The sequence below is a fragment of the Hydra vulgaris genome, chromosome 05 (genome assembly GCF_038396675.1).
Source record: "Hydra vulgaris chromosome 05, alternate assembly HydraT2T_AEP".
In the NCBI taxonomy this organism is placed as follows: domain Eukaryota; kingdom Metazoa; phylum Cnidaria; class Hydrozoa; order Anthoathecata; family Hydridae; genus Hydra; species Hydra vulgaris.
In genome coordinates, this window is record NC_088924.1 from 21398679 (window position 1) to 21422256 (window position 23578).

The 23578-nt window shown below is 27.3% G+C and overlaps 1 protein-coding gene and 1 long non-coding RNA gene across 2 annotated transcripts; both read left to right on the forward strand.

Moving 5' to 3' along the window:
- Nucleotides 1–966: 966 nt before the first annotated feature.
- On the forward strand, nt 967–1497 carry LOC136080245 (THAP domain-containing protein 2-like). The gene has a single exon (XM_065796860.1). It carries the CDS (start codon nt 967–969, stop codon nt 1495–1497), a length of 531 nt encoding a protein of 176 aa, XP_065652932.1.
- Nucleotides 1498–7705: 6208 nt separating this feature from the next.
- Nucleotides 7706–14092, forward strand: LOC136080681 (uncharacterized). The gene is made up of 3 exons (XR_010638595.1): nt 7706–7865; nt 13448–13562; nt 13737–14092. It is a non-coding gene; the product is annotated as an uncharacterized LOC136080681 (long non-coding RNA).
- The last annotated feature ends 9486 nt before the right edge of the window (nt 14093–23578 follow it).

Below are 23578 nucleotides of genomic sequence, written 5' to 3' on the forward strand. Positions count from 1 at the left end.
ATATAACAGGTTAAACTTGTGAGACTAGTTAAAGTAAAATTAGAAATTTGTTTCAAGGTACCGGTATTAACGTTAAAGGTATTAACGATCAATTAAAAACTGAGCTAAGAAAGTAGCTAAAAGTATAAACATTGTTTGTTCTGACTGTTTTGTGATAAATTAATTATACTGTGTATTAAATTTGAAATATTATGTTAGTGTTTTTATCTAGTATGTTGTATTTTTTTCCTCCAATCGATCTAAATTAGTTTAACCCTATGCTCCTTTTTTGAATTCATAAAAAGGGTGTCTGAAATATTTAGTGCTTTAGACTTAGCTAAATAGCGAGAATGAGTTTTAGTTAATGGAACTAGAGATAGTAGCTCCTTTGAGCAGTGATCATGAAAGTATTTGTAGAAAAGAAAAAGAGATTTTTTTGCGACAATATTACGACGACGGGAGAGAGACTAAAGCTTGGCAGATTGAGCAGGTCCAATGGTCCGTGTCCATTTTAGCGTCCGTTAAAGAAATTGTAAACAAGTGGTTTTTTTTAAAAAATTTTTAACTCTTTAAACTTGTCCCCTCGACAAACAAGGGGGCAATTTTAAGTTACCCCCTCGCTTGAAGAGGGCTCCCTTTCCCCCTGCCCCCGCCCCTCTCTATATCTAGAAGCGCTAACATTTCTTGATTAACTTCTTTAAAAAGCTACACCCGCGCCTATATATATATATATATATATATATATATATATATATATATATATATATTTAAATCAGTTAGGTATATAGATATAATGCAGTAATGTATTTACATAATATGATCATATTATGTAAATAAATTACTGCATTATATCTATATATCATATGATATACTATACAATATATATTTAAAATCAATTGCTTGTAATTATTTAATAATTAATATTATTTTATTTGTATTTTATATATTTAGCAAAATGTAATCTTTTAAAACGAAAATTACTATAGCATGCCCTTTAAATGTTGTGTAACTGGTTGTAGAGGTAACTATGATAAAGAACATAAAGTTAAACTTTTTCGATTACCAAGCAAAAACCGTAATCCTCAAGAAAGAGAAAGATGGATTAGATCTATTCCAAGAGAAAACATTCCAAATAGTCCAAATACATTCATTTGTGAAAATCATTGGCCAGTTAATTATGAAACTTGTCACATTCATGGTAAAATTCGTCCCTTTAATCCACCAACTATTTTCATCTGTGTATTTCAAAGTCAAGTTCCTACACCTCCACCAACAAAAAGAACAACAACAAAATCACTACCATCTACGCATAACATGAAGCCTGATGAAATTTCAGCTCACTTGGATTTGTATGAAATTAGTTATTTTGATGATCTTTGCCTAAAAGTAAGCAAAGAAGTTATTCCATTTCCAGTAACATCTTTTACAGTGGATGATGGTTTAATAGTCCAAAGTAAGGATTATATTGATACCGCTGCTATTCCAAAGTTTCTTTCAAAAGTTAAAATGGATATGTGATTTAAAGGTTTTCATTTTGGATCTAGATGCTCTATTATATCACTGTGCAGTAATCGAATACATAAAATTACATCTTACTTACAAACTTTAGAAGCTATTAGATATTTACATTCTGTTGAAATGGATCATAAAAAAAACATTGTCCTACAACAAGTTGTTAGCATGCATGCATTAACATTTGTTGGTAATAAAAAATATTCTCCAGAAATTCTAAGTAAGGCTTCTGAATATTTTTCAATTTCAAGATCTCTTTACAGTCGTATTAGAGATGACTGAAATGCCACGTATTGTAACACTTGGTAAACTTATATCTAAGGTTAGTAAGCTAGAGGATTTTGATTTCCTCAACAAATATTTTATGCAACTAGAAGATCCTCGTCAAAAAAATGTAATTATAATAATTGATGAAGTTTATGTAAAACCACAACTAACGTATCAAGGGGGTAACTTATTTGGAAAAGCAGTAAATACTCCAGAACATTTTGCAACCACTGTTTTGAGTTTTATGATTTGCTCATTATTTGGAGGAAAGAAGTTTTTGTACAAAGCATTGCCAGTGTATTGTATAAGTGCTGATTTTCAATATGAACAAGTTGTTGATATGTTAAATTTGATTCGTTCATGTAATGGCATTACTGTTGCAATTTTATGTGATAATAAAAGAGTAAATCAATCATTCTTTAAAAAATTCAATTTGATTTCTCCATGGCGCACAACTGAAAACATTTTTTTGCTCTATGATTATGTACATTTAATCAAATCTCTTAAAAACAATTGGTTTACTGAAAAAATGCAAGAGTTGAAGTATTCTGACTGCGGCCTTGAAAAAACTGCAAAGTGGGTTGACTTGAAGAAGCTGGTTGAGTAAGAAAATAATTCTATTGTGAAACTATCAAGGCTTAATGAAGTTTCTATCCGACCAAAACCTATAGAACGACAGAATGTTGCTTTATGTCTTAAGATTTTTTTTGTGTTAAAACATTAACTGCACTAAAAATTCATCCAGAAATGCAGGATTCAGGTGGAACTGTTGATTTTATAGAAAAAGTTGTAGACTTTTTCAAAATCCTAAATGTAAAAAGTCAGTTCGAAGATGTTAAAACTAAAGACTTAAAAAGGGCTGTCTTTGATAACCCTAACGATCAACGATTATAATTTTTACTTGATATCGCAAATATGTTTGAAAAAATGGTTCCTAAAAAACAAGGACAAACAACTTACCAAGGATACTGCTCTTGCTCTTGCATACACAAGTAGAGGGCTGGTCGAGTTAACTAAGCATCTCCTCAGCACTTCACACGAATATGTATGTCTAGGAAATTTTTTGAGTGATCCCATTGAAAAAATGTTTAGTAAGCTACGTCAAGGTTCTGGTGGAACATATTTTATTAATGTTCAACAAGTTTTACAAAAAGTAAACATTAAGAAAACAAAACTTCTCCTTGATTTAAACACAGATTTTGATGGAATTCAAACAAGTTGTGAACATGCTTGTTTGAAATGTGGATTTTTGCTAAATGATGACAATACCTTTAATGTGTTTCATAATCTTTCAAATATGGAGTTAGCCTTGTCTAAGTCTGTAAAAATGGCCTTAGTTTATATTGCAGGATACATCAGTAGAAATGATGTAGATGAATATGATACACAGTTCTATTACGAAGAGTTAGGGGAATTTACTAAAGAAATCAACAGAGGAGGCTTGAAGATACCTGGAGACAATATGTGTCAATGGGTGATTTATTGCTACGTATTTTTTCATCACATCATGTTATCAGTTTGTAGGACAAGTTTTATAAACATAACAATGATGATAGCAGAATTTTATGGATTTGAAAACATAGATAAGCTTCATGGAAAAATACTATCTAACATATTTAACAACTATAGCAAGCTTTACTCACCTCGATCGACAAAAGAACCAGCTTTAAAAATACTTAAATTGTCACAAAAATGATCACAGCGGAGCAGAAATATAAATGTATGTAAAATATGTTTTGTGAAGTTGTAGGGTTTGTGAAATTTGAAAGAAAATCATTTACATTATTAAAGATAAGTGTTTTTTTTTAATTAATTGATTAAGAAATGTTATCTTATTGTAAAAGGATTTTTTGCGCGTCTTTCAGGCCTGTTATTGAGTAGGCCGTGTCTGCAACCCTATTTGTTAAGCAATGTCTCTTCATGAAAGACTGAACCCAATCTACCCCAGGCATATTATTTTTGAATCAAGCGTCATTTATCTTCACTTTATCACATTAAGATTTGACTAAAAGTTTTATGTCCAACGAATCAAATGGTACTCTCCAGTCAGTCATGAATAATTGTTTGGACAAATAATTGTTTGGACAAATAAATTGTTTGGACAAATACATTGTTTGGACAAATAAATTTTCGTTTTTTTTTTTTTTTTTGTGTAACTTGTTTTATAACCTCGACTGTTTTCTTTTCTTTTGTAATTTTGAGGCATAGTTCCCAAAATTAATAAAGAAAAGCCTAATTTCGTATTTAAAAAATATCCTTTTAAAATGAGCTTTTAATCGAATACAGGCAAGCTATACCTTAAATTAATATTTTATTAAAATATTATTTACCTGAATGTGATGCGAACTAACTTTAATGACGTTTAGATGTGGGTTTCTTAAGATATTCCTTGACAAGCGAGTTAATTGCCCTAACCACGTAACTTGCAATGTTTATATGCGATGGAGAAAAGGCGAGAAAAGATAATTTTGAGGGCAGCCAAAAATTATCTTCAACACATTATATTTAAGGCAAGGGGGTGGGGGGAAGGGGATGCATCCTCTTCCCCCCACCCCTTTTCCTACACATACACACTAGAATTTATAAAAAACTTGAATTTCAAACCTACTCTAAAAACACGATAAGGCCTACATCCATTGTGTTGCATTAAACTTTTTTACTCTCTAGTTTTTTTTCTTTTGCACACCTTTTGTTAAGTGAAATTTTTGTTAAGTGAAATTATAAGAAAATATTTTTATGAGGTGAGTTTAAACAATATAATATATTGTATATTATATATATTTATACATATATAAATATATATATATATATATATATATATATATATATATATATAATATATATATATATATATATATATATATATATATATATATATATATATATATCAGAGGTGGGTCTAAACCCCGTCAAGTGCTGCAACTGATGGGGTAAAAAGTAAATAAAAATATTGACATAATGACATCTACCACCCGCCTAATATTTGACTGCCGATGTTTTTATTTTTATTAGTGAAAACTATGCTTTGCAAAGAATGAGAATATTATTTTACAATACTTCCTAATGTAAATCATAATTTTCTGGGAATGAAAAAATTGGAAATGTTAATTGGTTCTTCAATACAAAAAGTAGCAATCTGATTTGTTTAAAAATAAACTCTGCAGTGTAAACTATGTTTTGCAGCATCTGCAGCGGTTATTTGATTGGCTTTTACGAAGGAGAACACAGTAAAAAAAGTATTTTTACAGGTTTGGTGCCGCATTCTCCTCTGTAAAAACCGGACGCCTGGCAACTCTTATAGCACATGTTCGCCGTTGTATCAAGATTTAGCTAAAATATTCTCAAATTAAATATGATATTGTATAATATAGTATTCTTAAATTGTATATAGTATTCTCAAATTAGATATGATATGTTAAATCGTGATAAGTAGAGTACACTAGAAAGCGCTAACATTTTCAGAATATTTTTAATCAAGTTTTATTGAAAATATTCTGAATATTAAAATTTGATTGAAAATGTTCTGAAAATTGTTAAATTACATTACAACAGTGTTTTACCGATTTGAAGCAAAGGTAGCGTAATTACAAAGATTATAATCTTTGTTTCTTTTATGTATATATATATATATATATATATATATATATATATATATATATATATATATATATATATATATATATATATATATATATATATATATATATATATATATATATATATACATAACGACTTGCATTGCATAAAACAGGACTTGAATGTAAAAGATTTAAATACTTGGAAGTTGATAAAAGAGAAGGTAGAAATTTATTATTAAATACTTCTCTTCCTTTTGTTAAGTGAAAAAGTTAATTTTTAACTTTTTTTTATTTTGAATTTAGTGAAATTATGAGAGAAACTGAGCGATAAACCCTAAAAGACACTTAATAAGCACAAAAATATAAACCTTTTAGGTATTTGGGGTTAATATGGTTGTTCATTTTGAGATAACTTGTTTTTGCAAAAATTGCTAAGGAGCAATTTTCAAGAAATCCTTTTTGTAATTGGAACTAATTTACTGAAACGGCAAGTATGATTAAATATAGAATAGTTTTTTTTTTTTTTACTAATTAAGTTTTTTATCTTTATTAGCATTTTTTTTAGTTAAGAAATTTACTTTTTGTTTTCAACGTTTCCCAAAAAGTTAAAGATATTGCTGACAATACGCCTCAAAATTTTTCCAAAAGTTTTAAATTGAGTATGACTACAATGTGAACCTTAATTAAACATTCACATCTGCTTGAAACTTTTTTTTTTTTTAAGAGCAATTTTGGAACAACAAAATGTAAATGTTGATTTGATGTATTATAAATTAATATTCAACTTTGATTTTAGATTCATATTGTTATTTGTCCTTTTGTATATATAGCCTAAATATTTCAGTCCGAAATATTTACTAGTTGCAAAGTAATTTAGGAAACAAAATCCCTGTGAAGAAAAAAGTTACCCCACATGGGCTCTCTGAAAAAAAAAGCGTTACCCCACATGGGCTCTCTGTTGATTCCTATGAATCCCACAAGTATTTCACATGGAGTTCATGTCAGGCAACTGTTTATTTTTTTACTGGCATTGGTCGTTTTTTGTCCATACTCTGAATTCGGCGTGTGTGTAATGAATTTTGTAATTTTTATTTAACTTAACTCATAACTATTTTTAATAACACAAAATATTTTACTGACTTGATGAAATCAGTTAACTAAATTTTAATAGTAGAGAAGTACCTAAAGTTATTTTAACTCCCTAATCAGTAAGAATGCTCAAGATTCTTATATTGCTAGTTTAAAAACTATAAATAATGCTTGAAGAATAAGACTACAAAATACGGATTAAAAATGTTGTAATAGGAGTTACAAATATAAATTTTTTTAAATCTGCGTTTATTTTAACTTTTGGAATAAAGAAGAGAAGTTTGGACACAAATAATAAGAATTGGAATAAAGAAGAAAAGGTTTGGACCAATAAAGAGAAGTCTTTTTATTACAGGCACCATTTAAACACACGACTGTTTAACTCAATATAAAAGCGAGTATTTTTATTCTGATTTCATCTTCAAATAAAAAAATATAAAAAGATCTATCTTTCCTTGTTAAATAAAAATTTACATTAAACGGAATAAAATTAAGTATCGTTAAAATATTGCCAATGATTTGCGATCACTTTTCTGTTTTTTGCGATATTTACGATAAAAAAATGTCTTAGAGGTGAACTAAGATTTCTTACCATAGCTACATGCTTGATGGTTGAAATTTGAAAAACTTGAACGAATGATGTGATGAAATGAAAGTCTACTCTATCTAATTTTTGGTGCCCTTTGTTAATTTTTTAAGAAAAGATTGTTTCTAATACATTTCTATTTTTAATTTTATTACTTTAAAATGTAAATCATAATACTTTTGTAAAGGGCTCCAAATTATTGAAATTTTAATTTTTGCATATGAGAATCAAAAAATAATTTTCTGTATCTTTAGCAATGTTATGAAATATGTGTTCAAACTTAGTTGATTTACAACAATTTTTTTACGTTTAATACCTAAATTTTTGTTTATATCTTAAAGTGGTTCCTACGTAATCAAAAATAGTTTCTTATTATTCATGAACCATTAAGGGGCAACTACCCTCAAATTTTTTCAAAAATTTGATTTTTTTTTTTCTAATAATTGTTGACCAAAATTTTATGTAGATTTTGAATCTGCAAAAAAAATTATAGGTTTCTTCATAAGTTTTTGTTTAATTTATGTTTTTTTGAACCCAAGAGAAAAATATTTGCATAGCAACGCGTTAATATGGGGTGAATATTTTGTTGGTGAACTTATCCTGGAGTACTGTTTCAAATATATGTTTTGATTTATATCTTCTTTGCTAAATAATATTCTGTTCCTTATTATATTCAAACATAGGCCATTTACAATGGTTAGCGATCTTTAGTATGCTTCAAAAGGAGGTCTCGCAAATTTTGAAAATTGCAGACTCCGGAATGCTTTTTCGCAAATATTCGCAACCTACTTTTGAAGCATACTAAAATGTTGTTTACTGAATGTCTCTTTTATTATCGTATATTTTGGAGTATGGTAATTCAATTAACTTTAATATTTAATTAAATTATCTTATAATGAAAAGTTTTATTGTGAGTATACTAATAGTTTTTTTGTTTTTATAAAGAACTTTGTACAAAGAAATTATTCGTTTTTTTTATAAAAAAGTTGCTGTTTGCATATGTGGTGTATATCATAAAGTATATAATATAACCAATTATATTATATAAAGACATCATAGCATTACAAAATTTAGCAGTACGGTTTAGATAAGTATAGATAATTATTAGAGATTAGAGAACTTATATAAAAGAACAAAGACTTTATCCTTTTGCATAACACTGCAAATCTCTAATAACTTTAACAACCTCTAATAATCTCTCTACTAACTACCTATACAATATAAGTTTTTTTTCTTTCTATTAGGTATACTATTCTAAGTAACTTATCCTCAGTACAGATAAGTCATATTTTTTAATACAAAATCTGAGCTTTTTTTTTGTTATTAAAAAAATATTTATATATCTAAAAAAACGTTTATTGTGCTTATAAACACGAATCCAAAGACTGTCCAAATAGAAACTTTAAAAAACTGCATTCATTGCTGCAGAAGAATTAAATTTATTAATAAATCTTATTATAGCTATTAAATCACTATTAATAGTAATATTACAATTATTATAATAAAACCATTATTATTAATACAACTGTAATTATTATTATAACTACTGTTATGAATAATATCATTACTTTATTATTATTAGTATAATTATTGTTGTTTTTATTATAATTATTTTACAATAATTGTTTTACACAATTGTAGGTCTTTATGCATCATCAGTCTGAAACTGTTTGTAAATGTTCCTCACTATTGTTTATATATTATTAAGAATGAAAATATGTTGATTGATTAATTGAGCTGAGTGAAAAAGTTAAATATGTTAATGTGGTAATGGATGAATCGTAAAATTATAATTATAGAAGATATACAGCAAAGAAAAGCTAAATATAATGTTTTCTATGTAAAATAGCTAGAAATACTCCTAAATTAACTAAAATACTAGTTACACTTGAAGATCTGTATTAGTTAGGACCCATAACTCAGAATTAAGTTTGGTATACATGGGATGAAATCACTCTATGAGCATGGTGTGGACATAGTGTGGACACAATCTATCATGGTTTAGTAGCGTTTAATTTAAAACTACAGTTTATGGAAGAAACTTTTTGACTATTTATATATATATATATATATATATATATATATATATATATATATATATATATATATATATATATATATATGTATATATATATATGTATATACATATATGTATACATATATATATATACATATATATATATACATATATATATACACATATACATATATATATATATATATATATATATATATATATATATATATATATATATATATATATATATATATATGTATATATATATATTAATGTATAAATATAAATGAGTATATATATATAATTATATATATATATATCTATGTATATATATATATATATACAGTAAACTCCAGGTTATTCAAACCTCCAAGGGGAACAAGAATTTACTTCGAATAACCGAAAGTTCGAATAACTGAAAATCTTCTTTAAAATGACCAATTTCAAGTTACTATTAAATTTTAACAGCAGTAGTATTCCTGACATAGTTGCCAGTGTTAAAATCACTGTTGCAACAAGGTAGAAATCAGCCTGAACGGAGACAATGTTTTCTGTTAATTTGTCAATTTCAATTTTTTAGGTTGATTGATTCCATTTTGGCGTTTACGATTTATATATATATATATATATATATATATATATATATATATATATATATATATATATATATATATTAGTAGTAGAAAATCACTTAACAAAAATTTTTTCCATTTAACACTGTGTTTCATCAACAAAGATTCATCAGAAATGGATGATCAAATTAATAAAACTTCAATTTATACCAAAAATTAAATTACAGGAAGTTGCAAATGTCTTAACTACTGTAAATTTTCACACATTTGTGGAATTTGCTGACACTATTATAAAAAGAATTCTTTAGAAATGATTACTTATGGTATTTTTTAAAAAAGGGTAGTTAATGTAAATATTATTTGAACTCATTTATTTTTATGGTTTTTTAGGAGAAACTTATTTTCGTGCCTACATTTAGAAATTAATTCCGATCTTTTGTTTAATAAGCATTCTTGATTTGCATGTGTAATTATTTTAAATTTTTCTTGTAGGCATAGTATGCATTTTTTGGAAATATTGTTATATGCAGGCGCTGTTTTAAGGATAGACCAATTCAGTATAAAATCATCAATATTTTTTTCCTTTAATTCCCATATATATTTTGACAGCATGGTGTCTTTTGAATACTTTATATTCTTGAAAGATTGCTTATGAATGGCAAATTGTTTTTTCCATTCACCCTCTGTTATGCCAATATATTGTTTATCAGGTACATTCTTAGAGGAAACAACACATTTATATACCACATTTTTTGATAAACAACTTCCACTCATTGGACAATTAATTTTTTGTTTACAATTACAATTTTCTGTAGTTTTTTCATTTAGGATTTCTTTTTTGTTTAACAAAGCCTTATTGTGACCTTTTATAATTCTTTCCATATTTTTTGTGCAACTGTAGCTAACTTTAATTGTATTTCGATTAAAAATTTTATGTAATTTATTAGATCGCGGAAAATGCTTATCGACCAATTTTAAAAACACTTTTCCTATGTTAGTAGAAACATTTTTGCTATATGGGGGGTTGAACCAAATTACATTTCTAGTTCTATTTCGTTTTTATGTATTCTTTTTTTCAGGGTCAAATTTTAGTTCAAAATTTTCAAAACCACTTTTTTTTAGGGCATCTTCAAATATTTGTTTAGAGGAATATTAATTGAAATCGGGATTTGTTTTAGAACTTGGGGTGGATGGTTAGAGTTAATGTTAATATATAATAGTTCATCGTTTGGTTTTTTGAAAGGCTTATATGAATTTTCAGAGAGGTTAAATGTGACATCAAGAAAATTCACAATTTTTAAATTTATTTTTATTTCGATTTGAAAGCCAATATTTTAAAAAATTTTTATAATATCTTTTCTAATTTTGTCGAGCTGTGGACCAGATTTTCTACGCATTACTATTAAACCATCGTTGCGATAAAGGCCTAAATCTTTTATATTGATTATTTTACTTAACAAATCTAAAATATATAGTCCAACAAATTCACAAATTTCTGCTCCGTCATAACTGCCCATTGTTACATCAAAGCAGTCATGTATGTTTTTTCTTTTTCCAAGTTTCCTTATTAAAATAAAGTAAGGTTTTTCTACAATGTTTTATTATACGGATTGTGTCATCAGGAATAGCTGTGTGGCTTTTTGCAAATTCAATAGTCTTATCTAAAATATCTGCGGTTATTGAGGGGTAAAAATCATTAATGTCAAATTGAATAAATGTGCAGTCATTTTTATTTTCGATTATGGAGAACCAATTTATAACATCAGTGGTATTTTTCCACTGTTGCAAAATTAATTTATTTCTAAGAATATTATTAATTTTGTCCAATTTAATTTTGCTTATATGTCCAATCTCACTTTTTGAGGGAACCTAAATATATATATATATATATATATATATATATATATATATATATATATATATATATATATATTTATATATATGCATATATATGTATATATCTTCTCGTTCTAGAGCTGATTTGCTAACAATAATAACCGATCGATTTTTTCATGCATTAGATAGATCTGGAGAGGTTAAGGCTATCACTATTGACATTTCTAAAACTTTTGATAAAGTTTGACATGCTGGTCTTCTCAATAAGCTTTCTTCTTATGGTGAATCAGGTAACATCTTTAAGATTTTTGAATTCTTCCTTTCCAATCATAGTATAAAAGTTGCCTTTGATGGAAAGCATTCTTCTTCATATCCTGTAACTTCAGGGATTCCTAAAGGTTCTATCCTTGGCCCTATACTCTTTTTAATTTACATTAACGATCTTCCAGATATTCTCATATTTAAGGTGGCATTGTTCGCTGATTATACTACCATTTATTCTTGTCTTGATAAGAAGCCAATACTCTCTGATTGTTTGGAGGGGAATTTGAGTTTGAAAAGGATTTCACTTCTGCTACAGCATGGGGCTCACAGTGGTTGGTGAACTATAACTCTAATAAAACCCAATTTTTCAGCCAATCGTTATCGCAATAATCTAGATTTTCCTATATTTGATTTAGATTTTCCTATACTTATAATGGTAATGTACTTGATGAGTCATCTACCCTTCATCTTCTAAGATTAACTCTTACTTCCGATATTTCTCAGAAACTATATATCAAATCCATTGCAAAATTAGCATCTGCTAAGGTTACATCTCTTTATTGTGCTCGACACTTTCTTTCTCCGGATTCTATTCTTTATCTCTGTAAATCTCAAATCCGCCTTTGTATGGAATTCTGTTGCCATATCTGGGACGGATCAATGATGCCCTTTCTCTTTCAAAAAAGGTGCAAAAACGCATAGTAAACATAGTTGAACCTGCTGTTGCAGCCAACCTCCAACCATTATAACATTGTCATAATGTTGCTTCTCTTTTTCTTTTTTACAAATTCTATAATGGGCACTGCTCTAATAAGCTAGCGCCTCTTGTGTCATCTACAAAAATTCATTCTTGTGTTACTTGTCATTCAGTTAAGTCTCATCCTTTTACTGTGGCTATTCCTAAGTGCTCCAAAATTTCTTATTTGTCTAGTTTTTTCCCTCGAACATAAGTTCTTTGGAATTTGTGTCCTTCATCTTGCTTTCCTGATTCATATAATTTGCAATCTTTCAAGTCGTCTGTCAATCGTTATCTTGCTCTATAAACTTTATTTTTTCTCTTCCAGTAATTTCCAACTCTAATAGTTGCTTGCAACCTTGTTGGAAGTGAAAATGTTGAAAAAAAAAAAAATTTTAATAAAAAAAATCATTTGTTTTGTAAATGTAAATGATTATTGAATAATGATTAATCATTTGTTTTGTTTAATGGTTATCCATTAAATCTTCGTGAGTAGCGTTCACAGATAGGGGACCAAAAGGATATGATGTCCCAGATAAAATTAAATGTTCTAAAGGAATAAATAAAATTTAAAATAGTGTTATTAACAATTAGTCTTGAAAAAATTTAGGAACAGTTTTTTAAAAAATAACATTAGTATTTTTTTATAAAGCATATTTATTTAAGTATATTTTTAATAAAGTTTTTTGTATAATTTAAAATGTTAGCCATTTCTTCTTCTTGTTGCAGTTTGATTTTTATAAGCATATTTAATTATCATTATTGCAATCCTAGGACAAGTTGCAGCCATTAACAAAATAAAAATCAACTGTGAGTTGCAACCATTAGTTAATTTGTTCGTATTTTAGCCTTTTATACTCACTTAATTTAGCCATTACTAATTTAAAACGTTTTTTTTTTGTTTGTTTGATGTAAATGAGTAGGTTCTTTTACATTTTTTTGGAAGAAATTTATTAATGAAAATATAATATAAAACGTAAATTCAGGTGTATTTTCATTACGTATTTTCAGGTGCAACTGGTGGAATCAAATTTTTTCAAAAATTAAAAAAAAAAAATCCGTTCAAAAGCGATGTAGTTGTTGGATATAAATCTAATGTGATTTTTGATAGAAATCTAAGATTTAGGTATGAAATTTTAATTAGTCTTATATGTGAATTTTGTGTTTGAAGATATGCATCTAAAATATAGAATATGAATCTAAAATGAATATGTTTAAATCTTTCAAAAGTGTCTTCTCATGCAATCATTCTCAAATTTTCTTATAATTAATAAATCTACATTTATTTTTGTTTATACAGGTACAGATGAGTGTCCCTTAAAAGTCACTTTTCTGTAAAAGAACGTGTAGGCAGGTATATACTTGCCCGAATGGACCACAACCTTCCTCATCAAATTTTTTTGTCTTAACATTTGTTACATCAAATTGGATGCTTAGGCCATTACAATTCGTAATTCAGTTTACTTTTATTATGAGAGTTTTAGTTAAAATATTTTTATGCATTTAATTTAACGACAAAAGCGAAAAAATAGCTATCCAAGCGAAAAAAATTCCCTAACAAGGCTTTAAAATGAAAGGACTGTTTGATGCATATGAAATTTTTATTTTACAATTTATGTAAAAGACTGATAAAATATAGTTGCTATTTTTTGCTTATTTATTCGTGTTTTTATTCTTTTGATATTTTGTCGCATTGATATTATATTAATAGGACTATCGAAATCCAACCCACAGATTTCAGAAATATAGCTAACATCCATTGACTCTGTATTTGCTCGGTGCATGCTTTTATTAAATTTTAGTTTAAAATTGATTTGATAGAAGTCTAATGCGCTGCATTTTGATTAATACTGCCATTATACAACTATCTATTGCCAGTTTTATTCTCGACTAAAATGTCGATATAATACTTAGTCTGTGTAAACCTTTTGTAATCAAGACCATAATTTTACCCGCAAAACAAACGAAGATGATATTTTGCTTCTTTGGCAAAATGCATAAACGCATAAAAGATAAGTTTGCAAAAGAAAGTATTTAAAAATATTTTGCTTTTGAACCAAACAAAAAAAAAAATCATGGTAAAGTGCATAAACTATTTACAGTTTAAAAATAGATTTAAATGAGTACGATAATTTTGAAGCTGTTAGGTATGTGTAGTGGGTGATTCCTAGCCGCAATCCTTGAACTGTTATTCCGTGGCCACGGTTTCTTTGAATAATAAAAAGCAAAGTTATGAAAGAAAATTTATCCTGGAATAAGTATTAGTCGGCTTTAAACCCACTTCTACTCAACCCCAAAAAATGCATCTTTTATTAGGTACTTATGAAGGGGTTGAACATAAAATGTTTCATTTGGAAACTCTAAGAAAGTGTTTATTTCTATAAACAATCTTTATAATTCATTCATCTCGGTTTTGCATTATATATATATATATATATATATATATATATATATATACATATATATATATATATATATATATATATATATATATATATATATATATACATATATATATATATATATATATATATATATATATATATATATATATATATATATATATATATACATATATATATATATATATATATGTAAATTATGTTAGTATATTTTACAAATAGAGTGTTCAATGTTCTTAAAGAACAGAGCAATAATAAATTAGTAAAAAACACTTATCTAACTTTGTTCTTCAACTTTAAGTTTCACCATTGCTGTATCATCAGGAAGAGTAACTAAATCTCAAAAAATTCAATTTATAGAAAAAAATATTTCACAGGAAGTTCTGAATTATTATAATTAAAAATAAAAATAAATTTTTATAATTACTATATTTTTTTGGTAAACAGGAAGTTACAGAAAGTAATTACTAAATAAATTTCTTTAGAATGGGGATAACTTAATTTGGTCATTTGTTTTTATAATTTTTTAAGAGGTAAATTACTGCGCGATAATATTTCTAATAATTATGCAAAAGCACCAAAAAAATTGGAAAACGCCATTAATTTAGAAGCTCAAAACATTGCCAAAAAAATTAATTTAGATGCGAGAATTGAATCAGTTGCACCAGTGCAAGCGTTTGTTTCACTAAAAGATCACAAACCAAATTTTCAAAATAAACTCCCTTGAAGGCTGCTAGTTCCTTCAAAAACTGAACTAGGGCACGTTAGTAAAATAAAACTAGACAAAATTAATAACTCTATTCGGAAAAAATTAGGTTTACATCAGTGGAAAAATACCACTGATGTTATAGATTGGTTTTCTAAAATTAACAATAAAAATGAATGCACATTTATACAATTTGATATTAATGATTTTTACCCCTCAATTACACCAGAAATTTTAGATAAAACAATAGAATTTGGAAAATCCCATTTAGAAATTACTGAGGATACTACTCGTATAATAAGGCACTGCAGAAAAACTTTACTCTATTTTAATAAGGAAACGTGAAAGAAAAAAACCACGCACGAATGCTTTGATGTAACAATGGGAAGTTACGACGGAGCAGAAATTTGCGAATTTGTAGGTTTATATATTTTAAATACCCTAGCTAAAATAATCCAAATTAATCAATTAGGTCTTCATCGCGACGACGGTTTAATAATAATGCATAAAAAATCAGGGCCACAACTCGAAAAAATTAGAAAAGATATTATTAAAGTTTTTAAAAACATTGGCTTCCAAATTGAAATAAACATAAATTTAAAAATAGTGAATTTTCTTGATGTCACATTTAACCTCTTAGAAAGTTCCTATAAACCCTACAAAAAGCCTAATGATAAATTACTGTATATTAATGTGAATTCGAACCATCCCCCTCAAATTCTAAAACAAATTTCAATTTCAATTAACAATAGGCTAAACCAAAACTCTTCTAATGAAAATATTTTTAACTCCTCTAAACGCGTTTATGAAGATGCCCTTAAAAAAAGTGGCTTTCGAAATTTCGAGCTAAAATTTGAAAAGAAACTACTTTTACATTTCTCATCTTACTCGTATCATAGATTTTATACTATGTAAAATTAATACAAAATTAGTATATATTAAACTTTGAAAAACTTCAACAGTAGAGCAAACAAAAACAAAATAATGGCAGAGGTAGAACTTAAAAAAGAGAATAATTTAATAAAAAAAGACACAAACTTAATTTTTTAAATTTTTCCAGCCTTTCAACAAAAATATTTTCTTAATAAAAAATCCTGACCTAAATAAATAAAACAAAAGTTGAAACAAATAAAAATAATAACAATATTAAAAAAAACTTTAATAATACAAGAATAAATCTTACTAATTGATTGTTTATAGCACAGACAATCATAAGAAGTAACTACTAAATGCTCTTGTTTTTAAACATAGCATCGTGAAATCAAACGTCGGCTCTTGCTCTGATCGTCATTGAATATGCTAATCGGACAGGAAACTGACATTTTAGTATCAAGGAGCAATGGGGATCTCATGTAGCAAATAAATTTTATAAACCACCAGAAACATCCCTCAAAAAGTCTGCATCAATGTAATTATTTTGAAGAGCACTAACTTCCATTTAAATGCCATTAAACAGCTTTTAATGTTTTCACGCAACCATTTTTCAATATTAAACAATAAGAAAACATGAATGAGTAAAGCTGTTTAAAAAAAAAGTCAATTTTAAGTAACCTTAAATTTTACCAAAAATTAAGTGTTATATAACATTATCTGTCATACCATTTTTCATATATCATAATTCTTACCATTTTTTGTCGTTCTATAGTAACGACAAAAAATGGTAAGAATTATGATATATACGTATCAAAATTATGAGATTAAAAATAAGTCCTTTAACTTGGATATGCTTTGATGTGCCATATCATGCGCCTTAGTTGAAAAGTCTCCAATGCTCAAATAACATGTTTTTAAAATTTTATGTGGCTATGAAAATAACCGTTTTTAGAAGTGGTGTCATCACAACTTGTACTAGTAGTCGATCTAGAGAGAGTTGTACTAGTAGTCGAGTAGAAGCTCTTTAGTTTCTTTTCTAAATAAAATTTATCAAGTGTTGAAAAGTTAACAGCTGATATGTTGTGATTTAAATACTTAATTTGTTAAAAACTATTCCGAAATGCTTTCCTTGCAGTCCTAAAACAAAAGCAAACAAACTTAAAACATAAATTATATGTGTATTAATTTTTTTTAATGATGTGAAGGCAATTAGAGGTAATAAAAAATTATATACAAAGAAAAGGTAGTGGAAAAAATACCTAATAGGAATACCTAATTAACAAAACAAAAATATATAACTTGTCGTACAAATATCGCAAATTTAATTGTGCTAAACTTTTTTTATACAGCTATTAAAGTTTTTTTCTTACCTTATAATACATCCAAGCAATCTTGAGAATTCCTCAAGATTGTCTTTTTTCTCAAATGCACTCTGAGGGATTCTTTGACATTCGCGGTGAAACCATTTTTTACAAGTGCAACATTGAGCCATTTGCCTAGAAAAAATAAAGATAACTTTTTTTAATTGCTTCACTTGTCTCAGTTTATTTCTAACCATTGTTAATTTACAATGCACAAGCATGTCAACTTTTGAAAAACTTCTGCATACAAAACAGACAGTTTGTAATAAATAAACTTAAGTCCTTAAATATGATAATTAGATTATCTGCCTGTTAATGATGTGTTCGTCTTCATGGGTCCAAAACATATGACATGAACAATATAAAAGAATGCGAAATGTTTTTGGTGCACATCTTCGATACAAAGAAGGATTGACAGTGAGCGGAAAAACATCTAAATGGTTGTTAAATACACATTTTAGGAGATGCTTTCTCATTTCACTTTGTTCAAACATCGTGGTAGTTGAAGGTATAATATTTTTTTCAAGAATCTGTCTCGCCCATGCTATGGCATATAGTCCACAATCAACACCATTAGTTTGTTGTTGAATAGGCAATACTTTTACAGAAACAAAGTTTTTACTGCAGTGTAGAATAGAGCAAATTTGCCTTTTTGTCTCAACAGTAATAGTTCCATGAAAAAGACTGTCAAACATAAAAATCTCCCCTGTTTCACAACCATGTGTGCTGACACAAACCCAATGAAGATTTCCATCGTGAAGAACTTGAGCAAATGGAACGAACTGATGGATATGAAAAGCATTGATTTTTCCTTTTATGGGATCTTGCAGTCCGACATCAATCTCCAGCTGAATCTTCATCATTTGTTGGCAAAAGTGAATAACCTTGTCATTAAGCATTTCACAATGTTTAATTGCAAATAGTTCATCGCCTCCAATGAAGGAGGAACTAAGACTTTGAATTTGCTGAAACTTGCTTTGAAGTTGATTATCATTGATTTCACTTAAAGTGGCTCTGCGATGTTCATTGCTTTCACCAGCTATAACTTCTTCAATTAACTGATTGTCAAATTGAACATCATTGGTAACCAAAAAACTTGTACAATTTTCATCAATTGAGTGATCTGTAATAATTTCAGAATAACAAGACTCCTTCTTATCAAGCTTTACACAGATTTCTGTGGCAGCTTTACTTTGTTCATATTTAGCACCAAATCGCTTGATCAATTTTCTTTTTCGTCTAACAGGTAGATTAAAAGGTTTTGGTGACTTTATTATGGTTTTGCTCCAAGTTTCTGGTTGAATCATTGGATGTAAAAGAATACCTTTTTCAGATGGAAGACTTTGAACTAAGGTAGTTTTCACTTTAAGCAGCTCTTCAAATAAATTATCTAATGTATTTTGAGAGTTACATAGATATGTCAACTGTCTAATGTCATTCAACAGTTCTCTACATGCTTCTGGTGAATGTTGGCTATCTTTTAATACCTGACTATTACTTCTTGGGATTGTATGACATATTTTGGTTAACTCAGTATTTGTTTTTAATAGTGTTTCAGCAGAATCATTTTCAGCAGAATTACCCATTGATGTAGTAAACTCTGGAGAATTAACAGTAATAGATGGACCACTTTCTTCTGAAAACAAATCTAGAGCAAAATAGGGAGAATCTCTATAAGCTGCACCCAAATCAAACCAAGAAAGATTTTCTTTAAGGAAGATAGCAAAAAAGTGCTTGCATGGATATGCACTAGTAAACCAAGCTGGGCAAGAACAAGTTGGTAAATGTTCTGCATCACCAAGAAAACACTGGTATATAAGCCTACTGTTAAACTGAAATGATGGAACATTGTATAGTCTGTTTGTCAAAGCAGTAACTCCTGATAAATCAACACCATACAATTTGTCAATCATTCTCATGCAATGATTAACCAAAGGTCTTGGACGATTTGTCAAATAATTTGGTATTTTCTCATGATACTTTTTATATGATGAACTTGCTCTTCTGTTTTCATCAACATAGCTTAAAACATTATTAACATTAGTTTTTTAAAATACACAAAATAAAAACTGTTACTATAACAAACTCACAAAAATAGTCAATTACTATTATAGTTAGTGTTACTATAAGTACTTTTTTCAGCAATTATATACTCATTAACTAAATATTCTTAAAAGATTTTACAGATTTTAAAGCTCATTACTGAAGGACCAAGATAATAAAAATTTTAAGGAGAAAAGTGAATCACATTATATAAAGATTTACAAAAAATGTCAATTATTTAATACTTTATGGTAGGCTATATTTATTACTGTTATCTAATAATATTACTAATATTTATACTAATACTAATAATATTATTATCCTAGAAACACTATTAACTTAATCAGAATAACTATAAATATTATTATTATTATTATCAATAGCAGAATTAAAAGCAGAATTAAAATTTTTTTTCAGTAGACTAACCTGTCATACTTGTGCGGAAGGAACTCTTCAATGCAAACACTAAGCATAGTAGTAAGGGAAGATGTCTTTCTTCTTTCCAAAAATTTGTATTTAAAAGATTGATTTTGACGTTCAATTCCATTGTTGGTATTAATATTCAATAATAGTCTATCTTCTCGGTAGGAAAATAACCATCTCTAAGAATATTTAAAATAGGATATAACTTTGAAAAGTATTGAAAATAATAAAAATTTTAATTGATTTTTAAACATTTAATTAATAAAAAAATCTTGGGTCTTAATAATGACACAACAAGTTATTTAAATCTAACTTATTCTATTTAATAAATTATTGTCAATTCTTATAAAGAAGATTAAAAAAATTAAAATTAAGTTTTTTATTTCAAACATTGTTAAAACATTTAACCCTTCTTCCTCATCTTTAATTGTGTTGATAAACTCTTGTTTACAAATCAATGATTTGCAAACCGTTGCAAAATGAAAGTGGATAAATTGGTTTTAAAAATTTTTTAGGAAAATAATCATCAAATCAACTTCATGTTGCATGATTGCTAAACATGCAAACACACAAAATTATACTGTCACAGATAAATATTATAAATAAGTTTTAGGCTACTCAAAGCATTAAAAGAAAGCTTGGAAGTGAAAGAAAAAAAACTTTCCATAAAACTCAACACTTCACATACCTTTCTAAAAAAAGCTTGATTTAAACCATTACAAAAACATATTTCATAACAAAAATGTATCTAAAAGAAGTTTAGATGGAGAAATTGAAGGAGTTTTGCACACAAAAAATTTGGTAGAAATACTACGTCTATAATTGAATACAAAGAAACATATTGCACATAAGTTTTCTCACAACTTCCAAGTTAACAATTTTACTTTAGGACAGGATAAGATACAGATGTTCAAAATATTTAACAAAATACCTAGACAGATTCATCAATCCACCATTATTCACAAGTTTAGATAAAAAAACAAAAATTATTATTTATAAAATTAGACATTTTTTACTTCTTTGAATTAAAAAACATTTATGATTATTAAGAAACTAGAAAGTTGCTTATTGAAAACTAAAGTAGTATACTAGAGGTAACCTTACTTATAATATCTTATTCATAAAAATCTTACCTTTTTGATACAAAACCAAGTGTTTTTCAAATACTCTATGAGCTTTGGATTACTTTTGTATTCAAATGATTCTTTCAATACCTTTACAGCTTCTTTAGAATCCTGAACTGTTTTTGCATGAGCGATTCTACGTAGCTTTACCTTGACATCATTTTTTATTATAGAACATCCATTAATAGATTTGGACAGCCATCGCTCCCAAGCTTGCTCCCGATGGAAGTCACAAATAAATACACTACACCCTAAAGTGATTGAATACACACATATAAGAAATATTCACAAATTAAACTCTATTTCAAAAAATTTATGTTTAAAAACTTAGATATGAAAAAAATATTTAAAAAAAGCCCTACCTGGAAACACAGATTCAAGGGAATTTATTTCTTCATTTGAATAGTCAGTCATAAAGAATTTTGGTTCAAATGAAGGATTCCATTGTTTTAGGCATTGCAGTGCTTCTGTAATGGCTTCTGTAGTTTCGTTTTCACAAACAAAGATGGCAACTATTTGGTAATCAATGTTTGTTTTCACGACCAAAAAAAATAGAGGAAGAGCGTATCGAGTGGTTCGGTATGTAGCATCAAGAAAGGCTAGCTCATTACCATACCGCAAAAGTAGCCTCAATTGCCACTTATCTTGATAAACAAACAACAAAGATTTATGAAGCTCTTGGTCATTATCTTCTAAACTGACACCTTTTGGTCGAAACTTTATGAAAGATCCCTTAAAGTTATCTTCCCATTCTTTTACTTTTTTAAGTAGACATTCTTGGTCTATGAATGAGTAACGAAGCTTTTGTCTTGCTTTCATCATATGGTTACGGATGGTCTCATCCCTTGGGAAGAAACGCTTATTTGATTTAAGTGGCATATTACTGGAACTGGAATCTATTTGAACAAAATTTTCAAGATGTCTTTTCATTTCTGGAACAGTATTAACACCAACTCCAACTAGTTCACCAATTTTAACAATAAGATCTTCTGAAATGGGTTGATTGATACCTGCAGCCTTTAAAAAGCACAGTGAATGGTAAAATAGTTAAATAAAATCATTTTTAAAAGCCTATTTTCAAAAACTTACATCACCAATAGGATGGTTTCTGTGAACAGATATATCAGATATTATCAAGACATATTTTCTACACATAATAATATTTCTATTTTCAGTAAGAGCTACTCGTAGCTTTTTTGATGCATCTTTTCTTAGCCATTCTGAATCCCTATCAAGCTTTTAAAAAAAAATGAAATGTCAACAAATATTTATAAACCTAATAAGAAAATTAGTAAAATTAAAAAAAAAACTCTTCAACCAAAAAATGAAACTACACATTTTATTATAATTTTAACAAAATCAGGTTAGGTTTCACTCATATAGTTTAAAACTAATCAATGGAGTGATTAAAAAAATAAAATGATGGAAATATAAAATACACCTACTAATGTTAATAATATAATATCATCCCTATGTTCACAATATATATAAAACTATGATAGAGTTGAAAACATTATTTACTCAATTGCTTCTATAAACGATATAAACAAAAAACTTAACAAATATTTGAATATACTAATGAAATAACAAAAAAAAAAAATAATTAAAAAATACAGTTAATTTCTGTTAAGTAAAATACACGTTAACTACAATTTTTGTTATCTCGAACTGTTTTATTTGGTCCCTTAAAATTGTCTAATTGAATACTATTAAAAATATCCCGTTTAGTCTAAACTTGGATATCTAGAACTTTGAATAAGTAGACTCTTATTGAAACAAATCTTAATAAAATAACGTTAAAAAAGCAATTTTAAAGTTTTAATTAATTTTAAAATAAAAAATCGCTAGCTTTTGGACACAATATTACCAAATGATAAGAAAGTTATTGTGATGCTAAACTTTTTTCAATGTTATCTTTTAAGTGTACAGAGTGAATACAACACAAGCTTCTTTAACCGAGACATTTTTCACGTTTCTGTTAGTATAATGGAGTATATGTTTATACTTAAACATTTAATTAAAAAAAAATCACCTTAACTCAAACTAATATCAGTCAAAATTCATATTAATTGAAAATTGCTTTAGTCTAACCATTTTCCAGTAATCGGGAATTAATTGTATGTTACCATTAAAAAAATCCTAATCACAAAACTTAAAATTAGGAATACAATACCTTAAATTCAGGAAACTCATAAACTTCCTTAATGTGA

Bases quoted from the DNA above. Each gene is read 5' to 3' on its own strand.
- LOC136080245 (XM_065796860.1), top strand. From the start codon at position 967: ATGCCCTTTAAATGTTGTGTAACTGGTTGTAGAGGTAACTATGATAAA.